At 37.1% G+C, this 14,919-nt stretch overlaps 1 protein-coding gene across 4 annotated transcripts in view; it reads right to left on the reverse strand.

Annotated features, from left to right (window-relative positions):
- Nucleotides 1–470: 470 nt before the first annotated feature.
- Nucleotides 471–14,919, reverse strand: part of LOC129754513 (GTPase-activating protein) — a 130,841-nt gene continuing 116,392 nt past the window's right edge. For all 4 annotated transcript variants that reach the window (XM_055750632.1, XM_055750630.1, XM_055750629.1 and 1 more), the window contains 3 exons: nucleotides 12,930–14,833; nucleotides 1,632–1,882; nucleotides 471–708 (listed from right to left, as the gene is read on the reverse strand). In XM_055750632.1, the coding sequence (XP_055606607.1) occupies nucleotides 486–708; nucleotides 1,632–1,882; nucleotides 12,930–14,833 (2,378 nt within the window). In that variant the 3' untranslated portion in view covers nucleotides 471–485. The remainder of the gene's footprint in view (nucleotides 709–1,631; nucleotides 1,883–12,929; nucleotides 14,834–14,919) is intronic.

The following is a 14,919-nucleotide window of genomic DNA, read 5'->3' on the forward strand; positions in this document are numbered from 1 at the left end:
GCTTCCACATTTGGACATTCGATGGGATTTTTTGTTTCAAGTAGAAGCGCTGCCCCAGAATATGTAACGCAAAGTGGGTTAGTTAAGAAGAAATATGTTGAAAAAAGGTTTAAAAAACATGTTGGAACATATCAATGTTGAAAACCCTCATTTTCTTCAGATTGTTCTTTGATCTAAACCAAAAACATTGCCATGTCAAGGGCTTCCAGATAGCTAGTCAGATAGTTTCGTCCATCAGAGACCAATCAACCGTCAAATCTAGGACGGTCATAAACTCTACCACAAACTAGGTCCATGATTGCATTTTGCACTCACTGATATTTGTTTTTTCTTGTTCCTGTCTTCTCAATTCCAACACATCCGGTCATTGTTTCCATCTTTTTTTTTGCTCAGCGCAATCGGCGATACGCAACGCCGCCATCTCTTATACACTAGTCGCCACTAGCCCAACAACGGAAGAAGGTCAACCAATAAACTACTAACTACTAGTAGGGCTCGCGATCACTCACCTGGAAGATGTTCTGCATCTTGAAGCTGCGCTCGGTGAGCCGCTCTACGGCCAGTATCTCGGACAGCGGTATATCACAGATCGGTTGTTTGCCCTTCGCTTTGGCGTAGCTGAGCGATTGGGTGGTGAGCCGAAAGTAGCGCTGCTTGAAGTTCCGCCGGCCGAAACGCTTCCGACCCTGGGCCCGTTTGGTCATCATCCTGTGTTTGCGTTTGCGCGAAAAAAAGCGAGTGCTCATTAGTTATGGTTCGGAAGTTGGGGAACAAAAAAGCGAAGCTTTCAATCAGATTCCAACAATAACGGTTTAAAGTTTTTAAAGCACAAAAATGGAATTAAAATACACGTATTGTAAAGGTAACCGTATAACCATAGATGTAAGATAAACTTAAGAAAAGATTCCATGTTTTGAAAGTGTTTGTACAGAAATTGGTTTAACGATCGTTATGTGTAAGTAACAGTATTCTTGAGTCAGTGATGATGACATTAAGTTGAACTTAACAGAAAACTAAAAATGCATCGTAAAAGTGAAGGGCGAAACATGCGAAAACCCAATAACAGAACGATAAACAAAAACAAGAACAAAAACCAGATGTTTGAATGACATCAGTAGATGTTGAAATGGGATGATGGGTTTCAAGCTTTGTAAAGTGAGTACATTTGAAAAAACACAGCAGAAGGTTAACTTACCATTCGCTGAACAGTGGACGTTAGGGTAAACAGTTGGTTAGTTGTTTTAATGATTTTGAGTTTTCAAATTGAGTTTCAATTGTACAATTTGACCGGTAGATACGCAGTAGTAGAAGTAGAAGTGATCACAAGGGAACAACAGAGGGCATTGGTAGCAAGAGAATGGGAAAATATAATTACAGTTACATTAGATGGAAACTTTAGGAACAACAATTTTAGTGTTACAAAGGTGTAGCCATTATCACCAACAATCTGTACAGTAGTTGACATTATGATTGATTCAAAATTTAAAAGGGACGATTATCAATTTTTAGCCATAGTGGCCTGAATCATTTTAACAATTTATGGGGGCAGGTGTTCTACTAGTTAATGGTACAGGGTAACATTCTGTAGTTCGACATAAATCCTAAAGTGTTCTCAACCCCGAGAAACTCACCCCTCCTTGAGCACCACCGGTTCCAGCATCGGGGTCGCGTCCGCATCCGTAATATTCGTTGCACCCACCGTCGAGATCACCTCCAGGAAGTGCTTGATGGCTTCGACGTGCCGCTCGGTGCAGAACTTTTTGTACAACTGTCCGGTGTACTGTTCCTTGCAGGGTTGCTGCGCCGACCGGGAACTGACCAGGTTACCCAGCGATTGGATCGTTTTCGAGATCAGCGTCAGGGTGCGTGTCGTCTGTTCGTCCTACAAATTAAGAAAGAAATTAGAAAAAATGTTAGGTACATATTTTAAACAAATAATTTCATTATATCTAAAACAGATTAATTGAATTCTAAATTTCAGTTTAAACAAAATACAAAAAAAAAACCCAACAGCAGGAATTTTTGGGGGACTTAAGATAGCTTCTATTAACTCAAAGTCAGATTTTTTAAATTACTATTAAGGAAATCGATTTATTGTCTTTTAAAGGATGTTCGGATCAAAAAGTGGTCAACTTTTCACCGTTGTTGTTGTTTCGATTATACAGTGAGGAAAATTCGTTTAAACGCACAGCTATATTTTAACATTCGGGTTTGAACCAAATCAGTACCAAATGTTGAGTACTTTAAAAAATAGTCGATAACTGTATTGCTTTCAAATTTAAGTTTTTATGTGACAAAAATAGAGACAAAAATAGATTTTTATGAGGAAAATCCGTTTAAACGTACTTTAGCTTTTATTTATTGAATTAAAAATCAAGTAAACATTTTAACAGTAAAAAGTGGTCAATATTTGGTTTGCTTTCCGTTCTGGCGAATAGTTTCGAAAGTTCTGTTCTGCGTTGAATTGCTGACATGGTTGTCTGTGTTATCCTGTTGAAAAACGAAGTTTTCTTGCACAAAATCCTCAGCAAATGGAACCAGAACGTCTTCCAGGAGTTCCACGTACTTTTCTGAATTCATCTTGGTGGAAATGGTAGCAATAGGGGTTTTTCCGTGACGTGAATAGGCATCCCAAACCATAAGCAGGGTGGCCACAACTTTTTCATTTTGAAATTCCCGTTTTTTCCCGGTTTTCCAGGTTATAAATTCACGGTTTCCCAGATTTTGATGTTCCAATTTCATCGAAGTTTAGCAAAAATTCCAACTTATTTCATCGATTTGGTTGTTTCATCACATTCATTGAACATTTAGACGAACTCGGTTTTATTTCAAGGTTTTTATCACCTTTCCTAAAAATGTTTTAAAAACACCCTACATCTAAATAACTTTTAATTCCTTTTTAAAGAAGATTTTTATAAACAATTAATCAAAAATTGTTTTTGCATCGTAATTCCCAAGTTCTCATGGCGATTTCCAAGATCTCAATTGAGAATTCTCATTGCGAAAATTAAAACATTAATAATATAGGCAACCGCAACAAGTTAAACCGAATAGAACTTACAGTTATGGGGATTAGTCAACAGGATACCACAGTGTGTGGTAAGAATGATACATTTGTTTCAATTCAGAATCGCCCACTGTATTTTTTAGCCAAGGAATTTCAATTTCGAAATGTAATTTTAAAAAATATGGAAAAGGTATTCAAAATTATGGTTTTGAATTTTATGATAATTAAATCAAAATTCTTAGAACAATAAACATTAGAAAATATTTGCTGTTTGATTTGATAGCGTTGTAAAATTGTAATTTTGCAGTTTAAATCGTTTGAAACTCGAATTTAACTGTTCTACTACTTATTTCAAAAATCTAAACACTGAATTCAGAACACATGAGATTCAGAGATAAGTTTTTCTAATATATGCAAATTTTGAAAGAATTTTTCACATTAAAAATGACAACTAGATTGAAGTAGTCATAAAATTATCAAAGAGAACATTGTAGAGCGTTTTTAAATTCTTTACCTCCACAGAAAAATCTCAATTTTGTTGCCATGTATTATCGAACAAAAGAAAAAAAAAGAGGTCAAAACAATCAATTCTAATGCAAAAACACAAATATATTTTGAGGGAGGTACCATGCAATGTTGAATGATTGTAACAATTTTAAAGTATTCTAAGCATCGTGTTTTGAAAATACTTTCATCAAAAAGCTCTCCAAAATTCTTTACAGAGTTACGAAAAAGACCTTCAAGGCCATTTCAAGTAAATTTTTGAAATTTTCATCAAATTTTTTGTCACAAACAGGTTAAAAATCATATAAATCGAATTTTTTGTAAATCGTCATGAAATTCGTAACACATTAAGCTTTAAAAAGTGTAATCCAGGACAAATTATGATCACTAATTTGTATCGAGGAAATGAAATTTTAAAATATTGTTCACGGATGATTTTTTCCGAAAAAAGGCCTTTGATAGGAGATCGTTTTCTATAATTTTCAGACATGTCGAATTTGTTGTTATTATGCTAAACAAATACATCGTGCCATGCATAAAGATGATTTATAGATTTATTTCTAATTTTTCTTGTTTTTAACTCTTGAATAAAACACTATAACTGGAAAGTTATAATATATTTTCAAGTTTACATAAAAGAGTTTTGAATTATAAATTTAACTTTAATTCACTGTTTTTTTATATGATTGATAGTTTTTTTATGATTGTAGTCACGTGCGATACTTGAATAAATTTTAGGTGACTTTTTTAATTTTTTATCTCCTTTTTCAAGACAGTTTTGAACTCTGAGTTCCGATAAAAATTGAGTTTTCAATTCAAAGTAAATTGACGAGAGATAGTTTTTAAATTGCACAACTTATGATTTTTCACCACACATTTTTTTAATTGTTGTATTCTGGCATATAAATTTCAAAAATAATTATAAATTATGAATTTTGAGTGGAATCCCTGAGCTTGAAATCAAAATTAAATTTTGTTTTCCTTCTGTCAATTTTCCCGGTTTTGGGCCTCAATTCCCGGTTTTTTCCGGTTTTCCCGGTTCGATTTTCAATTCCCGTTTTTTCCCGGTTTTCCCGGTTCTGTGGCCACCCTGCATGAGCGTCCTGCTTCCAAAATTTCGACTAAGCTTAATCTCGGGTTTCTTTCTCAAATCATGCCAGTAGTATGAACAACAATCAGACCCGTCTAGATTGAACTTCTTTTCATCCGAAAACACCACATTATTCCATTCATTTCTTCAAGTCATGTACTTTCTAGCGAAATCCAATCTTGCCTGAATATGAGCTTCAGACAAATTCGGTTTCTTGGCCTTTTTGGTGTACTTCAAGTGTGCAGAACCTCGTAGTATCTGCGCAATTCGCTTGTTGGTGATTGGGAGTCCAAGTTCCTTCTTAATTTCGGTAGCATTGTACTTTCCAGTTCGACCAGCTCCAGAATTCGGTTTCGTTCACGATTGCTGATTTTGGTATTTCCCTTGGTTTTCTTCTTTACACCGTATTTTCCACCTTTCTTCAGAAAATTTCGAATCACTGTTTCGGATCTCTTTATTCTCCTTGCTATTTAGCGACTGCTCATACCGGTTTTCTTCAGTTCAAGAGCAACTTTTTGCTCCGATTCACTCAAGTATCTACCTTTCGCCATTTCAAAAATCACACCGTCAAAATGCCAGGATCTTCTTCTTCTTCTTCTTCTTCGTTTTAATGTTTTGGCCAGAGAATGCTACTCTATAACACCACTGTACTTGACTTGACTATATTCGTGTTGCCAATTATTTTAAATTTTTAGTTTTGTTTTATCCAAGAAAGATAGTACCTCTTTCATACGGTTTTCATCGAAATCTCGAAATAGTTCGAGAAGATTAGAAAATCTATCCCAATCATAGTAGTTTCGGAGATGGTTAAACTTTATACAATTCAGTATAATATGTTCGGTTGTGAATGGCTGTTCGCAGAGATCACAATAAGTTATTTCACGTACTTTCATTATTCCGAGCCAGTAGGGAGAGTAATCATGCCCACTGAGAATTCTATTCATGGTTCGAATTTGAATGTTTTTTAATTTGCTGTTCCAGTACCAAGGTCTTTGATTAAAGGATGACTGGAATCTGTAAAACTTTGATCCTTTTTGATTTATGTTTACATAATCTTTGTACCATCTATTGATTGAGTTGATCCATTCATTTTTCGCTTTCAGTGTCTTGTCACTGAATCGTGATTTATTAACTAAAATACACGGGCTTGTTAATCCGTCTTTGGCCGCTATGTCTGCTTTCTCGTTTCCTTGTATTTGTATGTGAGCAGGTATCCATTGTATAGTGCACTTTTTTGATTCTGCTTGTTTAACAATTTTGAAAGTCAGTTCGTCAAACTCCTTCGTATCCAATTGTTGCTTTATTATTGTACAAGATGCTTGGGAATCTGTGAGAATTACTGTTCTGTTTGTTGTTTCCGAATTGATGTTTTCAAGTGCTGTTTTTATGGCTATCAATTCAGCTGTGGTTATGGAAACTTCGTTGTCCAGTTGCATACTAGTTATTCTGTTGTTTTCGTCTTCGAAGATTCCTATTCCGCATTTATTACCGTGTTTTGATGCATCTGTATAAATTTGTATGTATGTAGGGTATTGTGTGTTTAACATGTGTATTACTTCTTTTCTCATTATTTCTGCCGATTGTTGTTTTTTCCTTATTTGTGTTTGTGGGATTTGATCCAAGACTAAAACGTTGCTTATTTCATTGCTCGTTGCTTGTTTTAAGTATAGTTGTTGAAAGTCGTTTTTATATTCTAGGTAAATTTGTTCCAAAAAAGTGTTTTGTTTTTTGGAATTTGTACTGTGTTGTTCTAGACTTTGCAATTGTTGAGCGATCAGATCGTTTCGGAATATGTGTTGTAAAATTCGTTTTTTCGCTAAATAAATCCTCTTCAGGTATAGGGGACCTTCTCCTGCTATTGCTGCCAGCGTATTAATAGGTGTTGATTTAGAACAACCTGTAGCTATTCTAAGACATTGTCTATTTGTCACTTCCAATTTTTCGATATTTGTCTTGCTTGCTCCTCCGTAGAATACTGAACCATAATTTAGATATCCTCCATACAGAGCTTTATAGAATAGCATCATAACTTTAGGGTTTGCTCCACTTTTAATGCTTCCGATTACTTTGAGCATTTTCTGTCTGTCATGTATTTTATTAATCATTGTTTTTATGTGTATGCCATATCTTAGTGTTTGGTCTAGTGTTATGCCAAGGTACTTATAATTTCTAACTGTCTCTAATGTTTCTCCGTTTATTTTAAGATTTAGAACTTTTGCACTGTTTTTAAATATCATAGCTTTAGTTTTTGCGCAGTTTATAACGAGTCCTAGACTTGAGGCTTTTCTAACAAATATTTCTATTTTGTCTTGCATTTTTATTAATGCTTGGCTTTCGTTTTTTGATCTAACCAATTTGAGGAAATCATCTGCAAACTGGAGAGTAGTTTCGTTAGGGTCGAGATTTGTTTCATGAAGGCTTGAGGTATAAATGTTGAAAAGGGTTGGGGATAGGACATCTCCCTGAGGAAGTCCACTAGAAACCACATGTTCCACTAGTCCTTCTTCTGTCTGGATGATAGTTTTTCTATTCACTAGAAAATTATATATCCATGTTACGCTATCAGGACTAAAGTTGTTTGTCATCATTATGTTTCTCAGTTGGCTGACATTGATGGAATTGAAAGCATTTTTGAAGTCAAAAAATACTCCAATTACTGTCATTCCATGTCTTTTGCTCTCCATTATAAAATTAGTGGCATATGTTACGCAGTTTTCTGTAGACATATTTTTCCTGAAACCAAATGATGTAACAGGGAGAATGTTTTTTGAGTACAGAGTTTTATTTATATCTTCTAGTACCGCTGTGTTTAGTGTTTTGGTTAAGGTAGAGAGTAACGCAATTGGTCTAAAAGAAGTTACCTCGTTTGGTGGTTTGTCTGGCTTCAGAATAGGTATTATCTTAATTTCCTTTAGGTGATCTTGTAAACTTCCCTTTCTCCACATCTCATTTAGACATTCCACAATTTTTGTCGAAGTTTTCCAATCTAATACTCTTAGCATGTCGTATGTTAGATTGTCTGTTCCTGGAGAGGATCTTTTTGGTTTTTTGTTTATTATAGATTTCCATTTAGCTAAGTCTATGATGTTATTTCGGGGTTCTTCTTGTGGTAGTATTATGTTTTCTCTTCTACTTTCTCCAAAATTCATTATCAAAAACTCGTGAGCTAACTGTTTTTGTTCTTTTATGCAATTGTTTTTTATATTTATTGCTGGAGATCCTTTTAAACCTCTTACCAGCTTCCAATTTTGCTTCATGTTCAAAGGGTCTATAGAAGCTGATAGTTCCTTTAATTTTTCTCGTATATGATGAAGTTTTGTTTTTTGGAATTTAGCTGTTGTTTTTTTCCATTCAATTAAATTTGTACTATTACAACAAGCATGGTATTTTTTAAGTGCTCTCTGTTTTTCTTCATATAGAGTGGATAATTCATCACTCCAATAATATTTTGCAATATGGTTACTTGATTTTTTGTTGTTTTTGATAATCGTTCTAGCTTTAGTCGAAAGTTCCTGGAGATTTTCAAATTCCCAATGTTGAATTTGGGCGATTTGTTCTCCAATTGCTTTTCTGTCATAGTACGTATTAGCTCTTCTACTCCACTGTAGTTCAACCGATATTTCAATAAAAAGATGTCCACTTCCTCCAAAGGATTTAGGTTTAGTAGACCATTTAGTGAAATTATGTAGATTTGCTGTACATAACGAGAGATCAATTGCACTAAAATTTTGGTTAAGAATTCCAGGTATGAAGGTTTTATCCCCTGTGTTCAGTAATACAAGATTTGAGTCGACTATGGCTTCATGTACTACTCTACCCTTTCCTTGAGTTGTTTCACAGCCCCATATCTCATGATGACTGTTAAAATCTCCACCTATGATGACTTTATTATAGTTATTTAGTTCTTGTAGTAAAATCGACATGGCAGTTTTGAGTTCTTGGACATTAATACGGGGATTGACATAGACAACTACTAGCACAAGGTCTAATTTAGTCAATCTTATTCCTAATGTTTCAAACTTTTCTGTTGTCGTCAAATTAATTCTAGTAAAATGTAATTGATCACATATATAAAATCCAACTCCTCCATAAGCATCATCCCGTGGAGCTAGTATGCAATGGTATCCTGAGATGTTGTAGCGTTTTGTTGTAAGATGGTTTGGATCTACCCAAATCTCTGTTAATAGTACGGCTTCAAATTTATTTGTATTTATTTCATGTATAAGTTCATTTTTGTTTTTTGTTAAACTTTGTATGTTTGTTTGTAGTATTTTAAAATTCTTATCCATGTTTGTTTTTGCCAGGATCGACTAAGCAGAAAGCAGAACAAAGCACACTTACACTACTACAAGACCAGAATGACAGAACGCAAAAGTTTTGATATCGCAGGTAAGCGAAATGCACACTTTTCATGGTGTGCGTTTAAACGAATTTTCCATTCCAAAATCGAATTTTGTATCGTAGGGGAGATAAGGGCATAATGGCCGCCTTAAGAAAAACGCTTATTTAACCATAGAGAAGAGCTATAATATGTGAATTACATCATTGTTTCGTGTTCAGACACTAAAAAAGTCTATTGCCTAATTGGCCGAAACATGAAAAATTAGATAAAAATGTTTAAAAATGCATTTTAAAATTTTTTGCCGAAAGCTGAAAACCAGTCACTGTAAGGTCATAATGAGAACCCCCCTGGGGCAGTATAAACATTATTAATCGGGGCACGATGAGCGTTTTCTGCCAGAGAATCTAGCAGCGAATTCAACTCGATGAAGTCACTTGAATAATAGAGCTACAGCATGACTTGTTTTATCTGACGATTTGGCCTTTTGTGTAAGGTGTCGGAGACATAATCAGTAGACTCGAGTTCGATTCCTGGTCGAGGTGATTTTTTTTCATTTACCATTCATGATCGATGCATTTTGCAATAACAAAACAATAACAAACAAAGCAATAACATAATAATGTGGGTCTGTTTGTAGAATTCAAATAATTAACACATGCTCATACATTATGTTTCTGGTGTTTTGTTTGACGGATGATGCTACTAGCCGTATAATGTAACAATCGAAAAAATCAATCATGAATGATATGTGAAAAAAAATCTCCTCTAACAGGAATCGAACTCGAGTCTACTGATTACCTCTCTGACACTTTACCAATAGGCCAAATCGACAGATGAAACAAGACAAGCTTTAGCTCTATTATTCAGTTAACTTCATCGAGTTGAATTAGCTGCTAGATTAAACGGCAGAAAACGCTCATCGTGCCCTGATTAATAGTACTCTGTTCGCCCCAGGTCAAGAAATTTAAGTAAAAACGCGTTTTAAAATTGATTAAAGTGAAAAATGATGAAAATTGAGAAACAATGTATAAATCAGGTCATAAAAGCTTATTTGGTGGTGCTCAAAAATTATAATATTTTCGTCACTTGAGAACCTAGCTGGTTATTATTTAATATTTCTGTAAAGATGAAAAGAATATTTCTTTTTTGGTGAAAAATTAATACTATAGGTAGTACGAAACAAATTCTCATGAAAATTTGTTTAAGAAAATACGTACTTTTGTAGAAAAAAAGAGTGCTTATTATGCCCCGGGTGCTCGTTATGCCCTTATCTCCTTTAATCATGTTCAAGGCTTGCAAACAAACAGCTCTATTGATGAAACCGAAGCCGAGTGTTTGAAGGTAAAATTTCTCGTGTTAATTTCTAAAAATTGCGTAAAAAAACCATGCTTATTGCGGAAAACCGTGTAATAAAAACTTGAAGCTGGGGCAGGGCGCAGCTGACATGAATGACTTGAAATGACAGACATTAAGATCTATGACATGAGACCTGAGACAAGAGATATATGAGACTTGAGACCTGAAACATGAGACATGAGACATAAAACATTAGACATGAGACAAGAGTCATGAAACATGAGACCTGAGACTTAAACCCCTGAGACAAGAGACATGAAACTTGAGAGTTTCATGTCTCATATCTCATGTCTCATGCCTCATGTCTCAGGTATCAAGTCTCAGGTCTCATGTATCTTGTCTCAGATTTCATGTCTCTTGTCTCAGGTCTTAAGTCTCATGTCTCTTGTCTTAGGTTTCAGGTCCAGGTCTCATGTCTCATGTCGTAATTCTCAGGTCTTAGGTCTCATATCTCTTGTTTCATTTCTCATGTCTCATGTCTCAGGTCTCATGTCTGTTGTCTCAGGTCTAAAGTTTCATGTCTCTTGTCTCATTTCTCAAGTCTTAAGTCTCAGGTCTCATGCCTCTAGTTTCATGTCTAATGTCGAATGTCTAATCTCTAATGTCTAATGTCTTATGTCTAATGTATAATGTCTCTATAATAGTTCGTGAGCCCTTACCGCATTCTAAGAGAGTAAGAGGTGAGGAATCCATACCAGTAATACATTCATTTGGGCATAATTAAAGAATAAATGTGAAGCTTATGAAAACAGAGCAAAAATTTCAGTTCTTTGAAAACTAATTGAGAGATCAAGCTTCAGAAAATTAGATTAAATCATCTTTAAAGTGCAATTCAAAACTCCAGATACCCTTATTTTAAGCGGTTGCTTCTGAATTATGTTGAAATGTCATTTGAAATGATGCCAACAAAGAAAAATATAAACAATTTCCTAAAATTCCATGTATCGTTGGAAGGTGTAGCAAAGCACACCGGGTCTGCTAGCTCTTAATAATCCATCTTATATTTCATCTCACAGTAAAGTTTATATCATTCACTTAGGCCGGAGCAAATATCAAATTCTGTCCCTTCTGTCCCAAATTGTCTCCCTTCGATTTTCCGAAAATCCCGAAGGGGAAAATTAATAAAGTTTAAGGTATTTTATTGTTCAAATTGCTTAATCCTCGAAATCCTTTGAAAGAGCGAAAGTCAAAGTGTAGAAGAAGGGAATTGTGTCACCATTTGTATTTTGAGATTTATTTAGTTATCGATCTAAAATATTGAGATTTATCTAATTATCGATTTTGCATCGATGCAAGCTTTTATCAAATTTGTTTAGATTTATTAAAATTTTGTACTCTCTCCCTTCGTGATAACTGCAAGTGACAAAAGAAAAATTTGAAATTTGTTCCGGCCTTATTTGTGATTTTCAAATTTTATATACCATATGAACGCAAGGTTATTTTAGATCTATTTAAACTTGCTTAGCTGAACTACACAAAACAGCTTCACTACCAAGAGGTACAGGATCCGTGTCCGGAATAGAAGCCTGATAATGGATCCTCAATTTTAGTCCTGGGTTTGGATCTTATTCCTAAACCTGATGCTGCTCCAAAACTTGGCCCGTATTCTGTTGAACTAGAACATCATTCTCATCTGGATCCTCATTTCGATCTTATCCTTCCTGATCCTGAACTCTACAGTACATTCCAACAGAACCACAAAAGTGTACCTTCAAAAAGATGTTCGCATTCGCATGAAGAGTCGCTTAAAACTTCGGTTGGCGCTAATCAACTCCTTATTTTATGAAATTACAGTCGTACGGAATCGCAACATCTTCTCTTTCGAGATTGTGGTACACTTCCTGACTTATGATTTCAATAGAAGCTAAATCTCCTATTTCGTTGAAATGAAAAAACCAGCCCACAGAATGTTGAAGATGCCCTGACCAAACCCTGCGTACTGTGTGAGGAAAAGGGGAAGGTACTTTATTTTAATGATAGATGTAGAGATCTCTACGGCACATCCATAAACGTGAGGAAGTTTTGGGGCAATGTTAGTGTACCTTAAATAGCGATCCGTACTCAAAAGCTTGAACCAATCGAAACATATTGAACTATCATGCTCAAAGTTATATCATGGATTATAAACATTTTTGATAAAATTAAAAAAATGTTTTTAGAAATCATGAAGTTTTCCAAAATTTAGACATCAATACCGTTCCTTAAGAAAGACAACAACTATTGGCAGATAATCGCGCGAGTACGGTTGTAACGAACGGAAATAATGAATCAATCAAATCCGTTATCGATGAGCCGGGGGTAAGCTTCGGCAGAAGCCAAACAACACACACGGTGCACCCGATGGGAAAATTCGCACGCCCTTATCTGCTGCTCAAGGATTCATTCATAAAAATAAAATATGTGAACTATGGATGCACTTACAATGTTAGAGTGACTCGTAGTGGTTTGCTTGAATTTCAAATGAAAGAGTTATCGAACCAACCTATCGAAATCGGTTGATAAGATAGCCGTTAGTCACCATATCAACTATGAATGAACTGTGTTTCCTGTTCCAAGTGATTTATCAATTAGGTACCTAGTCTTCTAAATTTAGCTGATAACGAGTGATAAGAGGTAAAAATAGAACTTACCACCGGTTCGGTCGTCAGATCAAATAGCTTTGGCCCCAGGATGGCTGGTGCAAAAAATCGCAGAAAAATAAACCCCGAAACGACTGAGTAGCGCACCTCCTTGTTTTGGGGGAAGTACTTGGCCGCACATTCGCGTAAGTCGTGAAAGATTTGGCACAACACAGTGGGACAGCGAACGGCACTCTTGGTGATGGCTTCGAACACTTTTTCGACATAGTCCTGAAGGTTCACAAGATTGGAGTCAATCTGGCTCTTGTCCTTGACCCGGGCCGGATCGATTTCGCAGGGTTTTTTGTCGGCGAAGATTTCTTCGACGATCGGCCTCAGGGTATTGTGCAGGTAGTGTAGACCGGAGAGTCGCATGGCTTCGTCCATCATTTTTGAAACGAGCGTATTGCCGCGGAAGATCGTCGTTGGGTCGGTGAGTTTAGAGATCTCGTGATCTGCCAGGGCTTTGATCATTGGGGCTATGAGGTTGGTGTAGGTGAAGAGTCGCACGAGTGGCTGAGCTACCTCGGTTTTGTTCTGAATGATTTCCCCCAGGATGTGAACGGCACTGGAGGTGATGGGTTTTTGGTCTATCGATTGTATGAGGATGTTGAGGAGTTGATCGTAGGTCGCTAGAGGGAAAACGTGATCCGCGGTATAGTTAAGTTTGAGTCTGAGCGATCCGAGCGAGTTATCACAAGAGAGTCGAGTCCCCGGAGGGGTTGCACAGGTTCGCGTTGGCCGCGAGTGACTTGTCCGAGGTTGTAGATAGTACCACGCACTGTGCTGAACCGCATTCAGCTGTTGTTTGCCACGGACCGGAAGTTTGATTTCCCCGAGGAAAACGTCATCCCCCATACCCGGGCTGTCATGCCAGAATGTTATCACCACTTCACACAGATCGGCCCCACCCAAGGGTACCACCGTATACGTGTTGTTACTATCACCTTTCGAGTCACTACACGCGTCTACACACAAATCGAAGCTCACGGTATCGCCGAATTCCGGGTTCACCGTCTTCTTCTTCACCTTAGTACGTTTCGTTAGCTTTTTCTTATTTGAATAATGAGCAGTTAGTATTGCGTACGGATCACAGAGGCCATTTTTCCGGGCCAGGTTCACACATTCGGTCAGTTTGATCGATATCCGCGAACTCCGGCTGGTCGAGCTGCTGCTGTCGAGAATGTTGCGAAACGGTTGCTGTTGTACGTTGTTGCCAAAGTCGCTGCTGCCGCCGAAAATTGTCCTTAATGTACCCCCACCACTTCCCCCACTTCCGGCACTACTTGCACTTTTGGATGGGAAACTTAACTTTAAATTTGTACTATTCACAGAACTGTTCATCAGGAAGCCCTGATGATGCAGATGATGAAGCTGATGATGGTGATGATGGGAGGAGGTGGAATTCTCTTTCGTGTCGCTACTCGCACTACTAATCACACTACCGAACGAGGAGGTGCTGTTGTTGGTCGAGGTCGTCACCTGAAAGCTGCTACAATCGTCAAATTCATTACTTTGCTTCAGATTTCCGACACCGTCGTCGATCGTGATTTCCAGATGAGCCATTCCTTGCACCTCGGAATCCTCATCGACTGGCCTCAGCGGGAACCAGTGGTCTTTGTGGTTATACTGATGCAAATCCTCCCGCTTGATCGCAATCTTTCCGTAGGGTTTGTCCTGCTTGAGGTGCCGATCCCGATCCCACACGTACACCGACAGGTACCGGAAGCTGCGCGGTATCTCGAACTGGTACTCCTCCCCGAAGAAGGGTCCCAGCGTTCGTTCGATGGTCGGCGTCCGGCAGATCTCCTCCTGGTCCAAGGCCACCGTACAGTACACATCTCGGTTTTCCTTCGAGCCCGATGTTGCCCCGCCGCAGTTGTTGCCATTGCGTCCGAGTAAATTTTTCGCTTCGCCTGTGAAGAGAGAGAAAATTAAAAGAGCTCAATTAGTCATCGTTGATCGAACGTCATTTAAAATTTAAAATTACAGACATTTTGGC

The sequence above is a fragment of the Uranotaenia lowii genome, chromosome 3 (genome assembly GCF_029784155.1).
Source record: "Uranotaenia lowii strain MFRU-FL chromosome 3, ASM2978415v1, whole genome shotgun sequence".
NCBI classification, from domain to species: domain Eukaryota; kingdom Metazoa; phylum Arthropoda; class Insecta; order Diptera; family Culicidae; genus Uranotaenia; species Uranotaenia lowii.